Source organism: Caretta caretta, chromosome 5, assembly GCF_965140235.1.
Source record: "Caretta caretta isolate rCarCar2 chromosome 5, rCarCar1.hap1, whole genome shotgun sequence".
Taxonomy (NCBI): domain Eukaryota; kingdom Metazoa; phylum Chordata; order Testudines; family Cheloniidae; genus Caretta; species Caretta caretta.
In genome coordinates this window covers 48362350-48390211 of record NC_134210.1, presented here as the reverse complement: position 1 = coordinate 48390211, position 27862 = coordinate 48362350, and the positions used below count along the sequence as shown (strand labels likewise).

At 42.1% G+C, this 27862-nt stretch overlaps 1 protein-coding gene across 4 annotated transcripts in view; it reads left to right on the top strand.

The window, feature by feature from the left end:
• Window positions 1–27862, top strand: part of POLK (DNA polymerase kappa) — a 66619-nt gene that overhangs the window by 20274 nt on the left and 18483 nt on the right. For all 4 annotated transcript variants that reach the window (XM_075128524.1, XM_075128525.1, XM_075128523.1 and 1 more), the window contains exons 3-7: window positions 2175–2294; window positions 11498–11650; window positions 14116–14247; window positions 17986–18139; window positions 24508–24759. In XM_075128524.1, the coding sequence (XP_074984625.1) occupies window positions 2175–2294; window positions 11498–11650; window positions 14116–14247; window positions 17986–18139; window positions 24508–24759 (811 nt within the window). The remainder of the gene's footprint in view (window positions 1–2174; window positions 2295–11497; window positions 11651–14115; window positions 14248–17985; window positions 18140–24507; window positions 24760–27862) is intronic.

The window sequence follows — 27862 nt, the reverse complement described above, 5'->3', positions numbered from 1 at the left end:
GCTGGAAAAGTTAATATGGTTTGCGGTTGTATAAACTTTTTCAGTAGAACTCCTCAGGGCTGACTACACGTCCTTTTTAGGGTGTGTTCGAAGCGAAAGCAGCCAGTGGTGCAGTACCTGTCAGCACCTCTCCTTTGGAACTTGGGAAGAGGCCCCAAATCTATGAGGTTTTCAGAGTCCTCCCATCAGACAATCTAGGGATAACCGAGCAAGGGTAACCTCTCAGAGTGACCCCCCCTCCCCGCCCACAGCATTCTATTACAAGGGGGGGGTCAATCTGGCCCTAGATTTTTTGTTAAACAATTATGGTAAAATAATGAATGTTGTACTGTTGCTTTATGGAAGAGCTAATACTTTAGGGAGAACTTTGAAAAATATAGCATTAAAAAACAATTCTGCTATTGCAGACTGCTTTTGTATTGTCCATTTTTTCACCGTGCTAAGGATATTTGCATGAAACAAAGGGTTTAGTTTTTCATATATTTCATCTGATCTTACTGTTCAGCAGTTCCTCAAACCATAATCCTTTGTAAGACACATCCCATTTGGTATTTGTTGAAATAATTCCTGCAAAACTGCTACGGCTGCTGCCGTTATGTTGAGAGAGAGATGGAGCCAAGTGAATAATAGATAAAATGAGGAGAACAAGTCTCATGCCCTTTTAAAAATCTACATTTGTTGGGGGGAAAAAATCAACAAACTGTAAAGTATCAGGTGTATTATAGTTGTAGATTCTTGTATGGAACTCTCCCAAATCTCTCTTCCTTTTCAGCCGCTCCAGAAAACAAACAAAAAAGCCCTTGTAAGGAACACAATCTTATTGCATCACTACTGTGAGGAGCTACAAGACAGATATAGGGAACCCAAATTTCATAGTTCCTTGACAGCATTTACCAACCTCTTAAATACCTGTAAAAAATTTACTACTAGCACCAATGAGAAAAAGTATGGGACTTTCTTTCCAGTAAGCACAATCCCTAATGTTCACTTATCGCGGGAAGAGAAGATTACATGCATGCCTGATACTGAAGGAAAGTTCATCCTACTATATGCTAGTTAGAGATTGGTTTAAACTTTGAAGAATGAGGTTTTATATCTCTTCCAATACTTTTTTTTAGCATTAACTGTTATAAAACTGGATTACATTCCTCTCTGAATCTTATTAAATTCTTGGCCTCAATGGCATCCTGTGGCAACGAGTGTTGTACTCTAACTACACATTCTGTGAAAAAGTATTTAATATGTTTTGATTCTGCTCCCTTTTATTTTCACTGAATATCCCCTCTTGTTCCTGTGTTATGAGACAGGGAGAAAAGAAGTTCCTGATCTACCTTCTCTATTTCATTTATTATTTTCTATACCTTCATCATATCCCCTCTTATTCATTTCCTTTCCAAATAATCTCAGTCTTTTCCATCTCTCTTCATATGGAGATTTTGCATACCCCTGAACATTCTCATCACCCTCTTTTAAACTCTTTCTAATTCTGCAATATCCTTCTGAGATTGGGTGACAAGTACTGTGCGCAGTATTCCAGATGAGGTTGTACCATTGACTTACACAATGGCATTATTTTTCTCCAGATGAGACCATATGGACCAATGAGGAAATGCTGCACATGAAAAGTAAAAATGCCTGAGGTCAATTTTCAATTTTTGCATTCAATATCTTTCAAGATATAACAGAAAATAGCCTAGAGAGTACAAGTAACTTATTTCTTTTGAGTTATTTTGGCATCTCTCTGATCTAGCTAATGTTTTTAGAATTGCATCATCATCACATCAGGACATGTTCCCGCCTTGCTGGTGCCATGCAGGTTTCCTCAAAAGTATATTAAACTCTGAGTGGCAGAGGGAAGGAAGAATATGAACTTCATGTAATCTGAGTACCACAGTTGTCTTTTGTGTGTATACCTCAATTATATGAATATCCAAAATATATATAATACGCGTAAGAAATCCTTAAAATATACAGAGCCCAGCATATCATAAGGCTGTATCTGCTTCTCTGATAGGATTGGAAACAACTGTCCATTTTATTTCAGTGCTGGTTTTTTCCATTTAAATGAGTTGTTAGCAGACAAGTTGCATCTTCTTCTGTAGTTCAGTTATTGTAAGATTATAAGGAAAACAATGAACTTTCAGATATATCTTAACTTTTTATTTTTCTTATAGGGTTCTAGATTTTATGAAAATGAGCTTAAGAAAGATCAACAAGTCAACCAACGAATTGAAAAAATGATGCAGCTAAAAGATAAAATTACCAGCCAACAGCTTCTGAAAGCACAACTACAGGTACTAACCAATTTGGGAAGTTTTTTGAGAGGAGAGAGAATAACAATTTTTAGGAGTATATTATTGATGCCTGTCCTAAAATTTCATGGTAGTGCACAAGTTGTTAGTTGCCTGGTTCCATTTGATGTTAGCAACAATTGTGCAACTAAACCCTGCATAATGTTTTGATGGTGTAAATTTATATTTAGTTAGAAGAAAATTTAAATAGATAATAAGACTCTTTATTTGAAGTATTTCTTGTATGAACAAAATGGAATTAAAACAAGAACTCCTTTCCCCCAGTGCTGAAAACACCAAATCAACTAATAAATAAAATCCATTGCTCATGATGTACTCCTATGAAACTCACTGATTAATTTTCTTAACAAATACCAGAGTAGTCATTTTGGCTTAAACATTTTGTGTGTATTTTTTAAAAAAAGTCCTGGCTTATGCATGTATTATGTTAGATGGTTTATAGTGATAGGGAGAAATGTCACTAGGATTATCGTATTACTTCAGCTGGTGATTTATCTATCTTTGCGTGCTAACTACTATGATTGTGTCATTGAAGTTTTCAAAGTTTTATATATATAAAATCTGGCCAAAGGTGCATATTGCCTACAATAGAAAATTGGTTTCCTTTATTAGGGCCTTGGTTATGAACATCCATATACAGTGGAAGAAAATAAAGAGTCTGAGAAAACTATGGATATAAGAAATGTTTCTGTGGTCCAAAAGAAGCACTTTTGCATAGGTATTCAGATACTGTAGTGTTGGACAATGTTATCAGGCCCTAGACAGTATTGCATACAAAAATCACATCAAAAGAACATTGAAGTTGCTAAGTCAAGCACCTTAATTTGTCTCTTTGTTTACATGCAGTATAATTCAATCTTTAATTACGTGATTGCATACTACTTTTTTCAATGTGATCCCTGCCTCATTCTGTGCACAGGATAGACGGTGTTCACTGAATGAGCAGCTGTTCAACATTTTGTTTTATCTTCATTGTTCAATATGTGGCCCCATGTCTTGTTTACCATATGCTAGTCTAACTCTGATCTGGATACAGAATTACTAATTTCCTCATATTTTTTTCTGTGGTGCTCATCACTATAGTATGTGAGTGCTTCACAAACATTGATGAATTTATTTTCACAACACCCAGGTCATATTATTATCCCCATTTTACATGTGGGAAATGAAGGCACAGAGAAATTAAGGTTAAAGAGTCCACTAATTTTGGGTTCCCAATTTGACCACTGAATGCCTAGGACTTGATTTTTCAGAGTACTTGGAATTATATCATACTGTATATGTTTAACACGCAGCTCCCAGTGACTTCATTTGCAGATGTGAGTGCTCAACACTTCTGCAGACCAGACCACAGGGTATCAAGTTGGGTACTCAGAAAATGAGGAACAAGCAATTAGTGACCACCTGTGAAAAGCTTTTTTTTTTTTTGATAATGACTTGCCTATCATCACATAGGAACTCTCTGAAAGAGGCAGTTCTCCAAGGCAACATTCAACTGTATTACCCATGAAACCATGTTTTCTTTTACTTTCTGATATCACTTCCTTATGATCTGTAACCAGATGCTCTAGTCCAGCAGTTCTCAAACTGTGGGTCGGGACCCCAAAGTGGGTCGGGACCTTGTTTTAATGGATTCGCCAGGGTTGGCATAAGACTTGCTGGGGCCTGGGGCTGAAGCCAAAGTCCAAGCCCCACTACCCAGGGTGGACGTTGAAGCCAGAAGGATTCAGCCCTGGGCGGTGGGGCTCAGGCTTCTGCTTCAGCCCTCGGTGGCAGGGTTTAGGTTACAGTCCCCTTGCTCAGGGCTGAAGCCCTCAAGCTTTGCCCCTCCCCCACAGGGCGATGTGGGTTGGGCTTCAGCCCTGCTGTCCAGGGTGACAGGGCTCAGGCTTCAGTCCCCGTTCCTGGAGTCATGCAGTAACTTTTGTTGTCAGAAGGGGATTGCGGTGCAATGAAGTGTGAGAAGCCCTGCTCTAGTATTTGCCTCAGCTTGGTAAGGGGGAGACAACTTGTGCAGAGTTACAGAAGTATGAAAAGCTCCATGCTTCTGTGTAACACTGTAAATTCTTATCTTCAGCTCAAGTCTTATCAGTTTATAGGATGGTAGAGGGATGGAAACTGGGCCCTTTTAGGGTGCTCACTAACATGACAGTTCTTTTCAGTGCTGATACTGTAATATACAAGATTTCTAAAAAGCCATTCCTTTTGCTAGACAGTATCCCAGTGATGCTGGACATGGCAGCAACATAAATCCATAGCGTCTGCAACATAATACTCCTTTTTCTAGTGTTTTGTTGATATAATAGACCCTGCACCTGCTGTGGGACTCTTTGTCTGTTTGTTTTTCTTTATTTTAGACAGCCTTCTCTGCAGCCAGCTAGGGGCAAAGGAGCACTTATCACCACAAATGTCCCAAAGTAATCTCTAACATCTTCAGTACTCTTGGGCAGTAAGTAAACCCCTCAAAACTTACCTTTAGCATTTTAAAATATTTTATTTGGCTTTATAAATAAAATAAAATCGTTTATTAGTCGGGCCAAGTTTTCCTATACAATACTATATGCAGTAAGTTCCCACTTCGGATAAATTGTTCATGGCTGGTTGAGACTCGTCTACTACACAACTCAGAAGTGTCTGAAGTTCTCCAATAATCCATAATGTGAAGGATAAAAGCTATATTTTTATATTCATTTATTCAATACTATGATTAATTTAAAACTTTCAGAAGTATCCAGCTTCTGAATTGTATTCACTATTGCCAACAGCCATTGGTGCCATTTTTATGGATGCTGGTTTCTAGCTTAGTTTTTAACTCTGCATGACATTGCTGTCCCTTTGTAACAGGGTATTAGTAGTCCCTCCTAGTTTCTCTCCATTCTGTCAGATAGTTTTGCAAACATAAATAGGCACCAAATTAAGTTCTTTAATTCTTATTTCATATATGTTACTTAAGAAAGTTTTTCGGCGTCTATATCACATCTTTGGGCAAGAACAAATCACAATAACTTCTTCAATCAATTTGTCTAAAAATAAATATAAAAATGTAAGAATTTTAAAAGACTAATGGCCCATATTTTCAGCACTTTTCCCCTATAAAATATATAGAAAACCCCCTAAATCTTCCATATCAGAATTTTCTTTCAAAAAAGAATGCTACATAATTTTTAAACTTATGCACCTGGTTTACCTCTGAGAAACTAGTCTTTAACTGTCTTCAGTTTTAGTAGGGACATCTGGTTACAGACAAACATGGTTCTCAGAAATACATCTACAAAGCTTTTGTTTTACTGTTTCCTTTAATGAGCTGCTGTTGCTATTTTAAATAATCATCATTTTAATTCGTGACTAGCTTAAAGGGGTTTCCATCTCTATTTTTATATGTGCATAAGATACTAGTGAATCATTAGATATGAGATTATGCTAGTAATGCAGTTTGGGGAAAAACAAAAGTTTTGTATAAAGACAATATCTGGAAATACAGATTAAATTGTGTGACTGAGGGTATGGGAGGCAATATAAATTCAAGTAATTAAAGATCATTTGAGTTTGAGAATAACCTACTATAGTTCGTAGAATATGAGATCAGAACTAACAAAGGAGAAAAAAATTAATTAAAATGTAGAGAAATGCCTTTTGATAATTTTACATGGATATTAGCCCTTGCTTAATTGATATTACAATGAAAATAGCTGAGTCCTGGAGGATTTAAACGTAATTACTTGTTTTTCTTCTATATATTGTATCATGCTCTTTTCATTATTTTTTCAAATATTTCTTCTGTTGTTATTTGAATTCCTCACCTTCTACCCTTCCCACTGGTGCCTTACATTTTATACAAACCAGTTTGACCAGCCCAACGCACTGAACTAGGATATGTGCTGGGTATTGCTATGTGGAAGAGCTTAATTTGATTCCGCATTGTGGTCTTTCAGTGTTCAAACAAAATGGCTCAGCGCAAACCAGAAGGAAGGGGGGAATCTCATATTACTCAGTAGTGATCCTTTTAGCAAATAAGTTGCAGCATGAGAGCACAATTAAGTGAGAGGGGAGAAACCTTTAGGTTTTTTTAAAAAGTAGTTCTGTAAACAATAAATACAACTTGTATATTTGTGGAATATTATACGTACTTGCATTTATATGTATAAATATGACAGACTTTTTCACTTTCCATCTGTTAGCTACCTCCTTTCCCCACAGAACAGGTTGCAGCAAAAACAAGCTTTCTTCATCTAGTGCTTGCTCATATAGATTCCAATTAGGTGTGTGCGCGCCACGACCACAGTCGTCAGAAAGTTTTACCCTAGCAGCACCTGTTGGGTCGGCTGTGGTGCCCCCTGGAGTGGCACCTCTATGGCGCTCATAATATGACCCTGCCAACCTGGCGCCTCCTCAGTTCGTTCTTACCACCAGTGATGGTTCTTGGAACTATGGTGATTTGCTTAGAAAGTTCTCCTAGCTTTCAGTTTGTTGTAGTTTTAGTGTTAGTATTTTTAGCTGTTGGTTGTGTGGGTTTCCCCTCCATCCCGACTGCCTATCTCCCCTTGCAAGTCCTGCAATAAGCCCATGCCGACAGGTGACCCCCACAACGTTTGTCTAAAGTGTCTGGGGGAGGCGCACCAGGCCAATAGGTGCAGGATTTGTAAAGGGTTTTGCTCGAGAACAAAAAAGGAGTGGGACTTCCGTTTAAAACAGTTCCTTATGGAGGCAGTTCTGAGACCGCAATCCACCTCAGCGTGGCAAGACCTGACACCAAGTTCAACGGTGCGGAGCACTCCAGCATCCGTGGCAGATGCGACACCGCAGAAGGACTTGGAGCATAGAGACCTGCGTCACTGCTGCTCCCCGCTGCCAAAGCCGATGGGAACTGTCCGGCACCGATCCCAGTCCCTGGCCCCACAGGAGCAGCACCGGAAGCAGAGTAGGAGTGGATCTTAGTCTTTGAGACCCACTCCTTCAGAGTTGGCCAATGGGGCGCGCCTCAGGGAGGCGCACCTGGTGCCAGAACCTTTGGAGTCAGCACCATTGACTTAGGCCCCGCAAAGGGAATCGTTGAGTTCAGTGCCATTGGACTCCCCAAGCCATATGCTGGAAGAAGTGGGGCTGCCATCCACCCCAGACACCTTTGCCATGATCGCACTGCAGTCTCCAGCCCTCCGGGACAAGCCCCTAGCGCCAACGAAGGCAGCACTGTCACAGGGCTAGCCGGCAATGTTGTGTCTGCCTGCATCTCCAAAGCACCGCTCACCGACAACACAGAGACACTGCTCTGAGTCGCAGCACCAATCCATCTCTTGGCACTGCTCTGACTTGCAGCACCGGTTGGACTCGCGACACCAGTCTGACTTGCTGCACCAATCACTATCCTGGCACCAATCCCCGATGTGAGGGAAGTCCTGTTTTCGGCACCAGTCACCACGGCAGCAATCGAGGTCTCGGCACCAGTTGTCATCATTGCACTGCTCCCGATCCCGGCATCGATCCTGATCTGGGCACTCTTCCCCATCCTCGCGGCACTGCTCACTGGCCCAGCTCTGCTTGGCACCACCATGGCCATCAAGATCCTGGTCCTCATCTTTGGGCTTGGAGACAGAATCCAGATACTCACGCCAGAGCCTGCACCGGTTGGCACATAGACGTCCCGATGTGGGCACAATGCCATGACTGGTGCAATGGCAGGGACCCGCACAGTTGCCCTTTTGGACCCCCTGGGCATATCACCAGGCCCAGGGTACTTTGTCCAAGGGCTCCTGGTCGGTGCTATCCGAACCCAGGTTGCCAGCGGCTTCAGACAGCCACTCTGCCCCGTGGGGTGCTGACGGGACTCTGGCCTCAGTGCTTCCCCCGGAACCAACCCCTGCTCTGTCAGTGGACCCGGTGATAGCTGACCCGGAACAGGAAGCTGGGCAGGAGATCCCAATGGACTAAGAGGTCCAGGATAGTCCTTTTTCCCCTGCTTGCATCCTCGTTGTCCTCTCCAGAGAAGGTGGTGGTGGGGACTTCTACTTCAGGGCTACCACAGTGGCAGTGGAGGAGGTTCCTCAGGAGCTAAGGGGCAAGGGATTCTATTCCCAATATTTCCTAATCCCCAAAGCCAAAGAGGGTCTCAGACCCATTCTGGACCTGCGGGGCCTCAACAGATTCATGGTGAAGCTGAAGTCTGCATAGTCTCCCTGAACTCCATAATTCCTTCTCTGGATCCGGGAGATTGGTACGCCGCCCTCAGTGTCAAGGACGTGTATTTTTATATATCCATATGTCCTGCTCACAGATGATACCTCAATCACAACCACTTCCAGTTTAAGGTTCTCACCTTCAGCCTGTCCACAGCCCCTCAGGTGTTCACCAAGTGCATGTTGGTCATTGCCGCCTTTCTTCGGCAGAGACAGGTGCAGGTATATCCATACCTTGATGACTGGCTGCTCCCGGGGCACTCCAGGGACCAGGTAGAAGAGCAGATACGCATCATGAGGTCCACGTTCAACAGGTTGGGCCTTCTTCTCAACGAGAGCAAGTCGACCCTGATACCCACTCAAAGTGTAGAGTTTATCGGGGCAGTACTGGACTCAGGTCATGCCAGAGCATTCCTGCCAGAGGCCCGTTTTCTGACTATCTCGGACTTCATACAATGTCTCAGACGGTACCCTACCACCACAGCAAGGGCCTGCCTGAGGCTACTTGGTCACATGGCATCTTGTACGTACATGGTACAGCATACCAGGATGCATCTCAGATCTCTCTAGATTTGGCTCGTATCATAGTTTTGCCCAGGACATGACAGTCTGGACTCGGTGGTTACTCTTCCACGTCACTTCCTCCAGTCCCTGGGCTGGTGGCTCAATCAACCAGATGTGTGCAAGGGAGTCCCCTTCCACAGACCTCAGCCCTCCCTGTCCCCGGTAACGGATGCGTTGGCACTGGGGTGGGACGCACACCTGGGGGACCTTCAGACTCAGGGACTCTGGTCTCAAGATGAGCTCTCACTCCACATCAACATCAAGTAGTTGAGAGCGGTTCGGCTAGTGTGCCACACCTTCCAGGCTCGCTTGATGTGTCAATGTGTGAGAGTCATGACGGACAACACAACTGCAGCATTTTACATAAACAAGCAGGGTGGGGCCCGTTTCTCTCCCCTCTGTCAGGAAGCCCTCCAGCTGTGGGAGTTCTGCATAGCCCACTCTATCCACCTGGAGGCGACATATCTCCCAAGATCACAGAACGAGCTGGTGGACTACCTCAGCAGATCGTTCCACAACCTCAAGTGGTCTATCTGGCCGGATGTCATTCTTACCATCTTCCAGAGGTGGGGAACTCCCCGTATCAGTCTCTTCACCATTTGGAGCAACAGGAAGTGCCCAAGGTTCTGCTCCTTCTGGAACCACAGTCAGGGCTCCCTTGCGGACACCTTCCTCCTCCATGGTCGGATCATCTCATGTATGTGTTCCCACCGCTTCCTCTCGTGCACAAGATCCTATTCAAAGTCCGCAGGGACAAGGTGGCAGTCATCCTGGTGGTTCCAGCGTGGCCATGACAACACTGATACACCACGCTCCTGGACCTCTTGGTAGACACTCCAATCACGCTGCCACTGATCCCGTACCTGATTACCCAAGATCATGGTCGCCTTCGTCACCCAGACCTCCAGTCTCTCCACCTCACGGCCTGGAAGCTTCATGGCTAAATTCCATGGAGCTCCTGTGCTCAGAGGTGGTCAGGGAAATTCTGCTCGATAGCAGGAAACCCTCCAGTTGGGCCACCTATCAGGCAAAATAGAAACGGTTTGCGATCTGGTGCTCCCAGGGCCATTCTCCACCATTGCAGGCCCCCATTCCTGTCCTCCTGGACCTGCTGAAGCTCAAGCAGCAAGGTCTGGCTGCTTCGTCCATCAAGGTGCACCTGGCAGCTATCTCTGCATTCCACCTGAGAATGGCTGGGCGCTCCATCTTTGCCAACCCCATGGTAGGCCACTTCCTCTAGGGCCTGGAGCACCTCTAGCCAACTGATCCCTGCATGGGACCTCAACTAGTGGGACCACCATTTGAACCGTTGGCAACTTGCTCACTTCTGTATCTACCATGGAAGGTTGTTTTTCTGGTTGCCATTACTTCAGCAAGGAGGGTTTCGGAGCTCAAGGCCCTCACCTCTGATCCTCCATACATGGTTTTCTTTAAGGATAAGGTGCAGCTCAGGCCTCATCTGGCTTTCCTTCCAAAGGTGGTGTCCCAATTTCACTCTAACCAGGCCATTTTCATGCCTATGTTTTACCCTAAACCCCATGCGAATAACCAAAAGCAATGCCTCCACTCTCTGGACATTCGATGGGCGCTTGCCTTTTATATCAACCATGCAAGGCCATTCCGGAAGTCGAACTAATTATTCGTGGTGGTAGCAGATCACATGAAAGGTCTCCTGGCCTCGTTGCAGAGGATCTCATTGTGAATTACCTCCCGTATCTGCAATTTCTACGAATTGGGCAACTTTCGAGCCCGGGCTCTCACGGCCCATTCCACGAGGGCACAGGCCTCATCAACAGCGTTCCTGGCCCAGGTGCCAATCCAAGAAATCTGCAAGGCGGCGACATGGTCATCGGTGCATACATTTGCCATTCACTACACTATAACCCAGCATGGTAGAGATGATGCAGCCTTTGGTAGAGCAGTGCTCCAGTCTGTCATTCCATAACTCTGACCCCACCTCCAAGGTAGGGGTTGGAGACACCTAACTGGAATCAATATGAGCAAGCACTCGAAGAAGGAAAAATGGTTACTCACGTTCTCGCAACTATTGTTCTTAGAGATGCGTTGCTCATGTGCATTCCAGACCCATTCGCCTTCCCCTCTGTCAAAGTAACTGGCAAGAAGGAACTGAGGAGGCGCCAGGTCAGCAGGGTCATATATTGAGCGCCATAGAGGCACCACTCCAGGGGGCTCCACAGCCAACCCGACGGGTTCCGCCAAGGGAAATCTTTCCGATGACTGTGCACGTGGTGCGCGCACACCTAACTGGAATGGATATGAGCAACACATCTCGAAGAACAGTGAGTACTCAAAAGTGAGTAACTATTTTTTCTCCTTTTTACTATGTGACAAGGGTTTTCTTTTAGGATTGTTTGGACTGTGGCACCTTGGCCAGACTAATATATTTCTGTAATTTCTGTGTTTGTGTACGTTTTATACACTTTTGTACAGGCTGACAAACTTGTGCTGGAGCTAGAGCAGAGCCGTGATCTCAGCTGCACTATTGTACACATTGACATGGATGCCTTTTATGCAGCAGTAGAAATGAGAGACAATCCAGAGCTGAAGGAAAAACCCATAGCTGTGGGATCGATGAGTATGCTGGTACGGTCAAATGTCAAGCTGATACAAAGACCAAATTACGTAAAGATTCAGAGAAACAAGATACTGCTGTGACAGGGACATTAGAAATGCATACAAAAATAACACAGATGGCAAAAATATTTGTTTTCTTACTGTGTAAATTTGGATTTTACGTTTCAAAGGACAAGGTAGTTTGCAAAATTTTAAGTTATGAAGAGGTAACAGAAAGGAAAAAGTTGTCTATTAAGCATATAAACTCTTGGCCTGGTCATTCAATTCAAGGTGGAGAATTGCATGTTGGGGCCTGTAGTCTCTTTGTGCTGTATCTTTATTTTGATGTTTAGAGCCACCCTAGGCTTAACTGTAGAGCTCTGCGGGGCACACTTTGGTTGGCAAAATTAGAAGCCAGTCTAATGTTTAGCTCCAATCTAATGTATAGCTCCTACATGGAATAAAATTTATTCATTTTGTTATTGATTAAAATATGAAAAGATATACTAATTGAGGGAGATCCTTAGAACTTAAACTACTTAGATTCAAATTATTTTAAATATGTAAAATGAGACCGGCATTTTGAAGTCTTTTTTTGTCCTTGACTGTTCATTATTAGCTAGGGTTGCCAACTTTCTAATGGCAGAAAACCAAACACCCTTGTCACGCCCTTTTTCCGAACCCCTGCCCACTCCATCCAACCTCCGTCCCTCCCTCGCTCTCCCCCACCCTTGCTCACTAGCTCATTTTCACCGGGCTGGGGCAGGAGGTTGGGGTGCAGGAGGGGGGCACAGGACTGGGGTAGGGGGTTGGGGTGCAGGCTCTGGGCAGTGTTTACTTCCGGCAACTCCCGGGAAGCAGCTGGCATGTCCCTCTGGCTCCTAGGCACAGGGGCGGCCAGGAATCTCAGCACACTCCCCCTGTCCACAGGCGCTGTCCCCGCAGCTCCCATTTGCCGTGGTTCCTGGACAATGGGAGCTGTGGAACCAGCGCTCAGGGTGGGGACAGCACACAGTGCCCCCCTGGCCGCTCCTAAGTCTAGGAGCAGGATGCCACTTCAGGGAGCTGCTCGAAACAGGTAAGGAGCCTGCCAGCCCCGCACCAAATGGACTTTTAACAGCCCGATCAGCAGTATTGACCACAGCCACTAAGGTCCCTTTTCGACCGGGCATTCCGGTCGAAAACAGGACACCTGGCAACCCCATTATTAGCAGATTCCCATCGATTTAAGTGTGAAAAGAAAACTACATTAAAGCATACAAGAAAGCCTTTAGAATTTATTTATAAACCAATGGATTTATTTTGTCTGATTCTAAAAATGATGCTGATGTGGATTATGATTAATTTGAGTGGCACATATTGGGCCAAGGTTTGTGCTGATTTACATCAAATTCAGTCAATGGAGTTGCATGGGGAATATATCATCCTAGAATTTGATCCATTGTATATAGTATGCTATAGAAGCGAACAGGGTGTAGAATTATCATTACTTTAGAGATATTATCCATTTTAACAGATTTTTTGGTGGCGCTTTTATTTTTTCTGGTCTAATAGAGTTGAGGGTGCTCAGTACCTTGCAAGATTAAGCCTATAGGCTCTGAATAGAGCAGAAGCAGTAGTAACTTAACCTTTCTTTAGTTTGTTTATTGCTTTCTCTGGAACTAGTCCTGGGAAATAATTCAATCTCCAGATATGTGTCTCCCACATAGCCTCACAGCATGTCATGTCTCAGTCCTTTTCCCATATTTCAGTGAGCCCTACTGCTCCTCAGAGTATACTAAAAGTGGAGGCCTTCAGTTAATAAAAAATATCAAGCATAGTGGAATTTTATTAACTTTTAAAATTAATATTGTCTTGGATGACCATTTAATTTCAATTTTTGTTATTAATATTGGAATTAATCTCCAAAGCAAGAAAGAGAAGTATAGTTTAAAGGGCATGTGAAAGATGCTGGATTGACAGGAGACTGATGTCCTTTAGCCCTGGAACAAGAATGGCATAGACAACAGCCATACAAGCTTCCCCATGCTGTTCAGCCAATTTGACTCACTCCTCTTCTAGAGAGACCACCTTTTGGGGGCAAATGGGAACAGTGTCTATGGCCTGCTCAATACTGTGCCCTTTGCTAACGTTTCTAACAAATGCCGGGTTAGTGCCTCTCTAAGCAGATCTGCAAAAACTGAAAACACTTCAGTTAAATAAGTTTATCAATTAACAAATTGACTTAATCTGAACCCGCAAACTAGAGATGAAAACTGTCCAGTTACCAGTCCCTAAAATCATGTAGTTCTCATAATGCGAATAAATTACAATGAAACATAACATACTGAATCTACAATGGAACTGGTTACTGCAGTTTGATGGATGTTCTGTGACGAGAGCATTGTCTCTATATCTTTTTACTTCAATCTTTAAAATTGCTGCATGTATTAAAACTCACAAGTATACTGTAGGATATGATTATTTAACGCTACATCTATTTTTTCCTTGCTAAGTCCACTTCAAATTACCATGCTCGGAGATTTGGGGTACGTGCAGCCATGCCTGGATTTATTGCTAAGAAACTATGCCCACATCTTACTATAGTGCCATTAAACTTCAAAAAGTATGAAGAAGTGAGTAAAGAGGTAAGTACTCAACGAGAACATCTCTCAAACCAATAGCTGTACATACTTTGTTTTAGATTTTAAGACAACAGTAAATCAAAACTTGTACATAAGATTCAAAAAAGCTAATTTTAAAGGTTAAATTTTCAAGACATGGCTTTGAATGTAAATTAAATACAGCATTTAAATTAACATTCTGTGGCAACAGGGACAAATTCATCCCTAATCTGGTTCCATATAGAGATAAGGTAATAGAGGTTTTCAAAATTATGTAATGAACAGATGATGTTGTTATATTGGTAAATTCAAAACCATAGCACATAATCTAATAATTAGGAAACTAGGGGTAAATAGGGAGAGCAAAGAGAATTACTTCATACCATAATAACCGTATGGAATACTAATTACCTGGGAGAACTCTTGAATCAAAGAGCATTAATGAGCTCAAAAGACATCTACATTTGTTTCCAGAGAATGAATGGACTGAGGAGTAAAGTGGAAACAATTAAGGAGGAAGGAAAGGTGATTACTGTTTCTTGTCCCTAGAAAAGTATGGTACATTCCTTTCCATTAAGGGAAAAAAAACCCCATGCATGTAATTAATATATTATGATGAATAACTGTATACGTTTAAAGAAAAGGAGTACTTGTGGCACCTTAGAGACTAACAAATTTATTTGAGCATAAGCGTTCGTGAGCTACAGCTCACTTCATCGGATCACGAAAGCTTATGCTCAGATAAATTTGTTAGTCTCTAAGGTGCCACAAGTCCTCCTTTTCTTTTTGCGAATACAGACTAACACGGCTGCTACTCTGAAACCTGTATATGTTTAGATACTTTGTGTTCTTTTAAGATTTAAATAAATTGGTTTAGATTATAATCTTAAAGATTCATATGAGAGAGTTGCAAAAGCTCAGTTTGGATTAACATCCGCAAAAGTATTTAGAATACATATAACCTTGTATGAAGAAAGATGAAATATATTCTGTAGATGTTGAGGCAAATTAATTGTTGGTGTAAATCCATTAATTTCAGATGAGTTACAGCAGGGATGAATTTGACCCAAGATCTACAAAAAATAGTGTGTTTTTTTCACTTTACAAGATTACTGGTAAACTAAACACTGATGTTAATTATATTTGAGGTTCTTCAGTTCCATTTTATGAATATAATGTATATTATATAAATATGTGGTTTTGAGAACGAATTGGTCTTGTTTATGGTGTAATCAGGACCTCAGGATATGGATGTAGTCTTGTATTACAGTTTGTCTTGTGGATAAGGGTAAAATAGTTGAAGATCTGTATATATTTTTATGTTCTTTTATTATTGGCACTTCAGATATTATTTCCTATGACAAAGTTCCTCCTCTGCCTTGGTGGGTCCTGCGCTTACTGGCGGATTTTCTCACCTCAGAGGTTCACGGCAGCCCTCAGTTTGGCCACTTTCATGGCTCAAATCTGCCATTCACGCAGTTAGCCTCATCACTGGCCAGCATGGGGAAAGGAAGAACAATCCCCGCAGTTTCTGCTGATCCACCTGGTGGATTGGGGAACAGGCCAGAGACCTTCCCCTCTGGTGGAACCCACAGTCCAGTTCAACTTCTCCGGTATCAAGTAGGGAGTTGGGGGGATAGAGGGATGGGGGGAACCCGGGCCCACCCTCTACTCCGGGTTCCAGCCCAGGGCCCTGTGGATTGCAGCTGTCTACAGTGGCTCCTGTAACAGCTGCGTGACAGCTACAACTCCCTGGGCTACTTCCCCATGACCTCCGCCCAACACCTTCTTTATTCTCACCACAGGACCTTCGTCCAGATGTCTGATAATGCTTGTCCTTCTCAGTCTTCCGGTAGTATGCCTTCTCACTCTCAGCTCCTGGCGCCTCTTGCTCCTAGCTCCTCGCATGCACCACAAACTGAAGTGAGCTCCTTTTTAAACCCAGGTTCCCTGATTAGCCTGCCTTAATTGATTCTAGCAGTTTCTTGATTGGCTGCAGGTATTCTAATCAGCCTGTCTGCCTTAATTGTTTCTAGAAAGTTCCTTATTGTTCTGGAACCTTCCCTGTTACCTTGCCCAGGGAAAAGGGACCTATTTAACCTGGGGCTAATATATCTGCCTTCTATCACTCTCCTGTAGCCATCTGGCCCGATCCTGGCCCATTCCATTAAGGGAGCATTTGATATAATGAGGCCAGACTTCCCCATATACAAATTGTTGCACCTTCCATTGATTCCAAAGATTAGGAGGAAGGAGGCAGCGTTGTTCCCATTTTACAGATGAAGAACTGAGGCTCAGCAAGACTAATTGCTTGCCCATGGCCTCCGTGGCAGAGCCAGAAATTTAATCTAGATCTCCTGAGTGCCAGTCCAGAGCCTGAAATCTGATGTGTAGGGATCACTCTTTTGGTAATAGTATGGATCAGTGTACAGACCCATTTAGGGCCTGATGTTATATCCACTGAAGTCAATGGCAGATCTTCCATTGACTTCAGTGGTGCAGGATTATGCCCTTAGGCCTTGGCCCCCTCTTGAAAATTTCCATTTCCTCTCATTTGTTGTGGTTGTTTTTATTATATTTATACCATTTTTACTCAGACCTGGATTGAAAATAGCGAACTGATTTCACATTAGCAATCAAAACTCGTTGGGAAGGCTATGTTTTAGTCACTTTCAAGAAGAGGAAGAACCTACGACTGTCCTTGAAGATTTAAATCACAAAATTTTACTAAGAATTCTCAAGTATTTTATAGTGAAAATGAAGCATTTAAAACTACAGAAATAGGTATCAGAATTTTATTTTGAGGATTTATTCTAAGATTTGCATTTTATAAGATCTTCAAAAGAATATTTAAACAAGAGATGACCACTGTGAGTGGTTTGGGGAGATGAAGATCTGATAGACATAAATGGGTTTTAAGGTCATATCCATTAAATAAACAGTAAATTTCTTTAATACAAAGAAATGTCACTATCAGATTGAAAAAGTAGTACTTTTACACACCACTTATGTAAGAGTGGTGTTAGTGTTAGTGTGGTCAGAGCAATGAATTATAACTTCTTAGGTGTAAGAAACCACAAAACTTTTCTGTATTTTATCAAAAGAATTGCAGTATGTAAATTAACTAAAATGAGCTGTGTGATTATTGGTAGGAATATAACTAGCACTAAGCATTGCCTATTGTCCTCAACAACTACACTAAAATATCCTCAAGCTGTCAGCTACATCATTTTATTTTTCCTATGGTTAAAGCTTTCTTCTCTTGGGCAATCAGTTTTCCATATGTTAAATTAAATGTATTATATCCTTCAGATATCAATGCAAATCACAGCACAGCATGAAAAACTGAATTAGACCACATACGCATCCCAAGTTTCTGATAAACTTACAAGCCTCTTGAACTTTTTTCACATGGTTACCACAGTGTCCTGGGAACCTAATGATGTGAGAGTATATAGCCACTTAAACATATATATCACAGCTACCTCTTCAGTAAAATGAGCATTGCTCAGAGAGCCTGTTCTTTGTTTTGGTGTGTAATACTGACTTATTGCTGCTTTTAAATGAGAAACAGAAGTTTTATAAATTTTTCATATCAATACATTATTTGCCTCATAAATACTTACAGTAATGGTACTGATTGATCATAATGGATGTGCAAGGTATGCATGTTATTGCAAAAGTATCAACTGCATTTTAATACACACCAACATGTTTTGCTATTGCAGCACAACTTTAAACTTTCTTTGTGTGTTTATCAAGGTTAGAGAAATACTGGTTGAATATGATCCTAGTTTTATGCCCATTGGCCTAGATGAAGCCTACTTGAACATAACGGAGTACTTAGAGGAAAGACAGAACTGGCCTGAGGATAAAAGAAGTTACTTCATCAAAAGAGAAAACACTGCAAAAAATGGTAACCAAATTACTAAATATTATAGATATTAGCATAGTAAAATGGAAATTATTATATATGAAAATTATGATGTATAGCTCCGTAGAGTAGTCAGTTCTGAAATGTAAACAAATCTCTTCCCTATTATAGAGGATCTTGACTCTCTGAATAGGTATTTTATAGCATACTGCAATCAGCACCATGGTATATAAGCCCTAACTTTAGAAGTGTCAGAAATCATGTTAAAAAGGCAGTGCACCTGAGCTCCATTAAAGTGCATTACAAGAATAAAAATACATAAGAAATGAAATTCTTCAAAAATAAAGAATGAGTAAAACATGATTACATCAGTTCTTGCTATTGGAATGTGGAAAGGCAGAAATTCCCACAGCGGGATCCACCACTGGGGATATTAAAAAGTTTTGTAGGCAAAGGCTTATGCCAGTTATTGACTTTATGCACAGATAAACTGCATAATTTTAATCTCTCACATTTCAAAACTATCAAGAAGGCCACAGAGGAGCTAAACAAGAAGACCTTTCAATTCTACTGAAAAACACTGGCCCATCTTCTATCAGTACAAAGATGTAACAAAATGGGCATTATAAATATGTTGCATATTGGCAAGTATGCACTTAGGCATGTCTAACTTCAAAATAACACAGTTTATGCTTAAATGAACCCACTTCTTTTTTTTTTAATACCACTTGCAAACCCTCGGGACATGGAATTCTCATTGAAGTCAATGGTGGCTCTGAATGTTGAAGGCTTGTAGAGTCAGACCCTGAGAATCATAAAAATGTAGGACTGGAAGGGACCCCAATAGGTCATTTAGCCCAGTCCCCTGCACTGAGGCAGGACTAAGTATTATCTAAACCATCTGTGACAAGGTATTTGTCTAACCTGTTCTTAAAAACCTCCAATGACAGAGACTTCACAACCTTCCTAGGTAATTTGTTCCGGTGCTTAACTACCCTTACATTTTAGTTTTTCTATGTCTAACCTAAATCAGCATTGCTGCAATTTAACCCCATTACTTCTTGTCCTGTCCTCAGTGGATAAGAACAGATTATCACCTCTTCTTTATAACCACCTTTTATATATTTGAAGACTGTTACCATGTCCCCTCTCAGTCTTCTTTTCTCCAGACTAAACAAACCTAATTTTTTCAGTCTTTCCTCGTGGGTCATGTTTTCTAGACGGTTAATCATTTTTGTTTCTCTCCTCTGGATTTTCTCCAATTTGTCCAAATCTTTCCTGAAGTGTGGTGCCCAGAACTAGACACAGTAGTCCAGCTGAGGCCTTATCAGTGCTGAGTAGTGTGAAAGAATTACTTCTTGTGTCTTGCTTACAACACTCCTGCTAATACATCCCAGAACGATGTTTGCTTTTTTTGCAATAGTATTATATTTTTGTCTCATATTTAGTTTGTGACCCACTATTACCCTCAGATCCTTTTCTACAGTACTCCTTCTTAGGCAGTCATTTCCCAGTTTGTGTTTGTGCAGTTGATTAATCCTTCCTGAGTGTAGTACTTTGCATTTGTCCTTATTGAATTTCATCTTATTTATTTCAGACCATTTCTCCAGTTTGTCAAGATCATTTTGAATTTTAATCCTGTCCTCCAAAGTGTTTGCAACTATAGGCAGCAAGTTATATGGACCTGTGGTGCCCGCGCTCCACCAATATTTAGGAACCTGTGCCCAGCTCCATCAATGTTTGGGCTTACCATGCTTTGGGGGCCCCTTGCTTCAGAGGGACGCGGGGTCCAGGGTGGCCTGGGGAGCTAGCAGGGGGGCCTGGCACGGGCAGCAGCAAGCGACCCGGCCCCGGCCTGCCCTGCTCCGCTCCACCCCGCTGGCTCCCAGTGTCGCTCGGTGGAGGGGGTGGAAGCTGGAAGGAGGTGGGGCGGATACTTGGGGGAAGGGGTGGAATGTGGGTGGGGAGAGGGCGGAGCAGGGGCAGGCTTGGGCCGGGTCGCTTGCTGCTGCCCGTGCCAGGCCCCCCATAATGGTTGCCCTAGTCTGTCCTATGGACTGGTCGGCTCTGCTTGGACCCATTCTGGACACCACCAAAAATTATACAAACCTGGCACACATGTTTGCAACCCCTCGCAGCTTGGTATCATCTGCAAACTTTATAAGTGTACTCTCTATGCCATTATCCAAATCATTTATGAAGATATTCAATAAGAATGTCAGAGAGGCCACAATGGGTCAGACCAAAGGTCCATCTAGCCCAGTATCCTGTCTTCCGACAAAAAGAAAAGGAGGACTTGTGGCACCTTAGAGACTAACAAATTTATTTGAGCATAAGCTTTCGTGAGCTACAGCTGTAAAAAGTGAGCTGCAGCTCACAAAAGCTTATGCTCAGATAAATTTGTTAGTCTCTAAGGTGCCACAAGTCCTCCTTTTCTTTTTGCAGATACAGACTAACACGGCTGCTATTCTGAAACCTATCTTCCGACAGTGGCCAATGCCAGGTGCCCCAGAGGGAATGACTAGAACAGGCAATCTCAAGTGATCCATCGCCCGTTGCCCATTCCCAGCTTCTGGCGAACAGAGGCTAGGGACACCATCCCTGCCCATCCTGGCTAATAGCCATTGATGGACCTATCCTCCATGAACTTATCTAGTTCCTTTTTGAACCCTATTATAGTCTTGGCCTTCACAACATCCTCTGGCAAAGAGTTCCATAGTCTGTGCATTGTGTGAAAAAAATACTTCCTTTTGTCTGTTTTAAACCTGCTGCCTATGAATTTAATTTGGTGACCCCGAGTTCTTGTGTTATGAGAAGGAGTAAATAACACTTCCTTATTTACTTTCTCCACATCAGTCATGATTTTATTGACCTCAGTCATCAGGGCCGTTCTTACCCATGTGCAAAGCACGCAGCTATGTAGGGCACCAAGAAATTTATTTCCTGGTGCCCTGTGCAGCTGTGTGCTGCTCCCGTCCCTGCTCCACCTCTTCTCCAGGCCCCCTGCCCCAGCCGCACCCCCACTCCCCTGAAGAGTGCAGCAGGGCCAGGCCTGCACTCTCCGGCGGCGGGAGTGCAGCAACCCAGCCCCAGTCGCACTGCCAGTGAGAGCTGGGAGGTGGTTCCCCCTGCCCACCAAGCCAGGCCCCCTCCCCTCCTGGAGGCCTCTGGCCCAGCTCCCCTCCCTCCCCCTCCCCGCAGAAGCCTGGGGTCCCACATGCACCCCCCGCGGAGGGGCTGTGGAGGGTGGACCCAGTGCAGGAGCCCACTCTATGCCCTTCCAGCTTGATTCTGAACCACTAATAACTACTCCCTGAGTACGGTTTTCCAGTCAGTATAAGATGAACTTGTAATAGGTTTGTCTAGGCTATATTTCTTTAGTTTCTTTATGAAAAGGTCATGTGAGATGGTATGAGAAGCCTTAAGAGGGTCAACATATATGACTTTTACTGCTCCACCCCTATGCACAAGGCTTGTTACCTTGTCAAAGAAGGCTATTAGGTTGGTTTGACAAGATTTGTTTTTGACAAATCCATGTTGACTGTAATTTATTACCTTATTTTCTTCCAGATGCTTACAAATTGATCAATTATTTGCTCCATTATCTTTCCAGGTACCAAAGTTAAGCTGACTGATGTATAATTCCCTGGGTTGTTTTTATTCCTCTTTTTTATAGATACATACTATATTTGCCATTTTCCAGTCCTCTGTTATCTCTCCCGTCCTCCATGAGTTCTCAAAGATAATTACTTATGTCTCAGAGATCTCTTCAGACAGTTTCTTAAATAATCTACTGTGTATTTCACCAGGCTCTGCCGACTTGAAGACATTGAACTTATCTAAGTAATTCTTAATTTGTTCTTTGTCGATTTTAGCCTCAGATCCTACCCCATTTACACTGATGTTCACTGTGGTAGTCATCCAATCACTGCTGATTTTTTTGGTGAAAACTGAAAAGGCATTTAACAGTTCAGCCATTGCTGCATTTTCTGTTGTTGTTTTCCCTCCTCATTCAGTAATGGGCCTACGCTGTCCCTGGTCTTCCTCTTGCTTCTAATGTATTTGTAAAATGCTTCTTGTTATCCTTTATATCTCTAGCTAGTTTAATCTTGTTTTGTGCCTTGGCCTTTCTAATTTTGTCCCTACATGCTTGTGTTTGTTTTTTTATATTCATCCTGTATAATGTGACCTAGTTTCCACTTCTTGTATGACTCTTTTTTAAGTTTTAGGTCATTGAAGATCTCCTGGGAAAGCCAGGGTGTCCTCACTTCCTGTCTTTCCTGTGCATCTCTTTTGCCTTAATAATGTCTCTTTTTTAAAAACTGCCAACTCTCCTGAACTCTTTTTCTCTTTTGCTTGCGTCCCATGGGATCTTATCTACTAATTTTCAGTGACTGACAAAATTTACATGGCAAGCCTCTTGTTGAGGTTGGCAGAGAAGTCTGGTTAAAGGGTTTTCATTCAGAGAAGAACTTAGAGCAAATGGTTTAGATATTTCAAAATAAGATTGTAAGCAAAGCTTTCCTTTTTTTTTTTAACACTGAAGTTATGCTTTTAATGGATACCTTAAAGTAGTTTTGACCCTAAATTTGTGGTAGACTTTGTGTATTTAAAAGAAAATAATTTACAAAATCTAAAGCTATATTAATAGAAATATTGTAGGAACTTTATACACTTCAGTGAACAATTTTTGGTTTTGGATATAAATATTCCCTTTCAGTGTGTGCAACCTAGATATGGCAACGTTTTGCTACTGCATGAAAAACTGAAACTGATCCTGACTAATCTATTTTAATTTCCGAGTCAAGTGAAGTCCAAAAAAGTAAATAATCAGCATTTTTAAGTCATTTTTTAAATTGTTTTTATTGGATTTTTAATAATCAGAGATTTAAAAATCAGTTTTAATATGCTGCATTAGTAACATATATATATATATATTTTAAATCTGCTTTTTAATGCAAAAATTCCTTCAAACTATTTTGGAAAAAAATCTGATATTAAAAAAGACACTTTCAAGGTATATTTTTATAACATTAAAATAAATCTTTGGAACCTTGACAGTGAAATCCTTTTCCTTAGTGAAATAAGTGTTTTAATTGTGGGGAGGGGAGGACATCTGATTATTTACCCTCTCCTCCCCTGCTCTCCCCACATATACATTCTGTTCGCCAAACCTCGGGGGCCAGGTGCATCTGGAATTCCCATTTCGCTCCTGCCATGGGCCATAATCAGCATAAAAAGTATTTTTCTCTCTCTCCCTTGAGGACACAGTGGGCCTGAATATTCCCCAAGATGTTGTGTAATTTACACAGGATCTCACAAACACATCTACTCCCACTTGTTCTTTCCATTTTTTTTCTCATTACAGTTTTCTTTTCAACTGATCTCTTAGCTGTTGTAAATATGTGCAAAACTTGGTAATATTTTCCATATTATCTAAGTACTATAATCTTTTTTCAGTTTGTTACCTTCCCTGCTTTGGTACTTTTGCAAGCTGCACTGCAGAGCCCCTCACTGGACTTTACCTGGTTGGATACACCTAGAAGATATTGGATAGAGCTGGTCAGAAATTTTCAGTGGACTGTTTTTCCATTAGAAAATGCAGATTCATCAAAAGCTACATGTTCTGCATGAATATGTGTCTTTTCACCAGTCTTTCAGTGGAACCCCTCAGCAGTCCAGGTTACCAAGGATTCCAGACTCAAGTTCCTCACAGCCCATATGGCAAGGAGTTTGGGAACCTGGGGTCATAATCTTCCTGGCTCTCCTGCAGCCTGCCTGGCACTAGGAATGTGGGCTCCCTGGTAGCTCACCAGGTGAGCTTCCCATGAGGCTGGGAAGCTCTGGCTGTTGGGAGCCTGAATTCTGCTGCAGCCTGCCAGGTGAGCTGCAGAGGAACCAGGGAACTTGGGATCCTCAGTATCCTGCTTGGGGGGGCCACATGGCAGGCTGCAGCAGAGCCAAAGCTTCTAGGCACCCTTGTTTCAGAAACACCAGAATATTCCCACAGAGAGAATGTTTTAGTGTTTCTGAAACAAAATGTTGCAGAATTTCACTTCCACAAAAAAATTGTAACGTTTTAACTTTTTATCTCAATTTGGGACAAAAACATTTCCAAAATTTCAATTTTTTTCCCCACCAAAGTGAAATTCAGTTTCCTGGCCAAATCTAATCCTGGGCCAAGCTCAAATTGCATATACAATGAGATGGTTATGACCTTTCTTTTTAAAAAAATGGACCAGTAATTGAAATGATTTCAGCTACATAATTACTTGAACTTTGCAAACAGAAAAAAGTGAAATAGCTAAATCAGCTTTTTTCAGGAGCTGTGCAGGGGAATCAATTCACAGAATATACGTTGCTTATTAAGAAGGATGAGTTACACATCTATGTACCCTTTCATAATGTAGGTAAACAAGATGTAACTGCACCCAATGAACTAAAGTTGAATGAAGATGCACACTCATCCTCACCAATATTGTTTGAAGATAATACTTTTATAACAGAGGAACAGCCAGTTGCTACTTCCCACCTGTACACTGAAGAACAGGGAGATCAAGAACTGTTGCTAAATTCAGTGGTCTTTGGAACTTCAGCTGAAGAAGTTGTGAAGGAAATTCGCTTTCGGATTGAGCAAAAAACTGGATTGACTGCCAGTGCAGGTACACACATGTATATAAACAATACTAATTGCATGTTTGTAGTGCCTTCCACCCAGTGATCTCAAAGTGCATTACAAGCATTAAAAAATTAGCCCTGCACCACCTCTTTGGTGTAAGGAAGTATACCCCATTTACAGGTGTGTAAACTGAAGCACCAAGATTGTGACTTGCTCAAGGCCACATCACACAAGAAATCTCTTTCAGAGTCAAGAATAGAACCCAGTATTGTGCTTTATTTAACCAGAAGAAATCTTTCTTCTTTAATTAGTTGCTATTGCTGGCATTGTATACTTTTGGTTAATGATAGCAGTCACATCATCCTTTTTCTTCCTGGTTTCCTTTTCAATCATATCTCCTCCGCTAATGTGGAAAAGTGACCCAGTTGGCTCAGGCAGTAGTCTTACATCTCTGGACAGCTGCATTTAAATCTTAACTTGCACTGCTGATTTTGTAAGGTTTTGATCAAAGATAGATTTAACATTGGAATGCTATAGTTGCTACTAGTTAGGATAAAGGCACATTAGCAAAGCTGTGTGGAGAAAGAAACATGTTCAACGCTTGCCCATCCTGTGCCTTGCTCGAGCTAGTTTTTAATCACTTTCTTGAGCACGAAATACACTGACATATTAAAAATAAAATAAACTGTTTACTAGACAGATTAATATTTACTTTCCAAGGCAGTGGAAGTTTTAGATCTGTGCAACTCGTACTTGCCCAACTGATCTTCCAACTGGAACTCGATCTATGATATCATAGAATCATAGAATCTCAGGGTTGGAAGGGACCTCAGGAGGTCATCTAGTCCAACCCCCTGCTCAAAGCAGGACCAATACCCAACAATATTCTGTCTGAATTGCCCCTATTAGGATGCATCAGAGATTAAATCCCCAAAGTGCATTCAGTCCATTAGTTCAGGTAGTTGCTCTTCAGGACTCTTAGGGCTAGTCTACACTGGCAACACTAAAGCGCTGAACTCTCCCAGTGCTCTAAAAAAACTACCTCCATGAAGGGAATAGTTACCAGCTCTGGGAGCACGGCTCACAGCACTGGTGCACTGTCTACACTGGCACTTTACAGCGCTGAAACTTGCTGCTCTCAGGGGGGGTGTTTTTTCACACCCCTGAGCGAGAAAGTTGCAGCGCTGTAAATTGCCCATGTAGACAAACCCTTAATGACTAGCTGATTTGTGTAAAGGAGTTATCAGAGCCTGCGGAGCTTGGAGCATAGGGGAGAGGCAGGCAGGAAGTAGGCAGGGGAAATGTCATGTGAAAACATGGGTAGAGGAGAGAGTAATAGGATGAGACAAAGCTGGATGAAACCCAACATGTTACTTCAGATAGGGCCCTGCAAAACTCAGGAGCAATACTGCTTGACTGTCAAAAAATTTTTAGTTTCATTTCTCTAAAATTTCATCCTTCTCTTGATGAGTCACTGTTTAGAAAAGGGGGGTGGACCTCTTAAGGATGCCAGGGATTTGAAGAATGAAAATGAAAGGTGATTACTGTTTAATAATCTGACAATCTAAAAAGCCAATTGGACAATATTAGTAAGCAGTGATATACAGAATGGTTCCTAGCATCACCAGGAATACATTATAATCACTGTAAACAGCAGTCAGTCTTTAAATCATCGAGGCTATAGAGAAAAATCAATCTATTAGTCACCTGCTATTCACCTCTTAGTACCAACAGGGTTCAGCTGTAAAAACCCAGTTATTTTGTGTGATGACTGGGAAATCTGTCAGTACAGTTTATGATTTCTGGTTGATACTATGAAGTTGTATTATGAAGAACTGCTGTATCATGAGTGCCTTTGTGTATGTGGATCCACCATTACTGATAGATCCTGTAGCAGGGACAATAGGGAGTACTAAAGTTTAACAACAGTACTTTAACCACTCCAAAGTTATGCTAAAAAGCAGCTGCATCCTTGGAAAACCAGTGTTATCTTATTTCTCTGGACAGTGGGCGGGGGAGGTAGGAGCAATGGAAAGTTACTCAAAAGACAGAACAAAGGAAGTTGGAGATAGGGGGAGTTAAATAGCAAGCCACACAAGGAACAGAGGAAGAACGAGACAGGAAAAGGAAGTGTGGGGCAGGTGAAAGTAAGATCACACAAGCTGGGGAAGGGACTCTATGACAGAAAGAAATCACCCAGCATGTAACAGCTTGCATGAGGCCTGGCCCGCCTGCCTGTTTTTCTGGACACAGATGGTCCCTAAGGGCTCACAAGGGAATTGTGAGCTGGGAAGTGGCATTGTGGTTAAATGTTAGTTGTTCTGTAGGATCTGTGCTTTACATGACTAAGTAAAAGAGCATTAAGATAATGGACTCTATGCAAAGTGTGAGAGCATATGTCATATGCTTTACAACTACCGGAAGCTCTGGAGAGCTCTAAACTGTAACCAGAAGCTTCACACCTTTGGGGTGTAGTTTTGGGGGTGAGTATGGTTAAATAACTGGGGTACCTTGGGGATCAGTGCTGGCCCTGGGATATAAGGTGCAAGTGGGCTGAGGAGCTCTGCCTGAGATTCAGTGCCCAGGCAATGTGCTAGAGGGACCAAGGGAGGAAACAGGGCTACAGCCTGCTGACACTCTGGAAGCTTAAAACATTGAGGGAGCCAGAGGCTTGGGTTCCCCTCACAGCAGTCCAGTGGATGGCTGGAAGGGAGTGCCCAGCTGGATCTATGGCACTTTATTTACTAAAAAGAGCAAAAAAGACACACACAAATCAATAAAAAGGATAAATCACCCTTAATTCTCAAGGACAGACAGATATTCCATCTATCCTAGATACTTACATGATACCCATTACCATAGTACTTGAACACCTCACAGTTTTTAGTGTAATTATTTTCACAACATCCCTGTGAGGTAGGGGAGATTATTATCCCTTTTTTACAGATGGGAGAACTGAGGCACTGAGAAGCTAAATGACTTGCCCAGAGTACCACAGAAGGTTGGTGGTGGATCGGGGACCTGAGCTCAGGTCTCCTAAGTTGTAAGCTAGTGCCATAACCACTAGACTATCTTTCCTCATCCTTGGTGAAGCTCTACTAAAATGTTTAGGTTGTTAAATGTGTCATAACTATTTGCCAGATCTC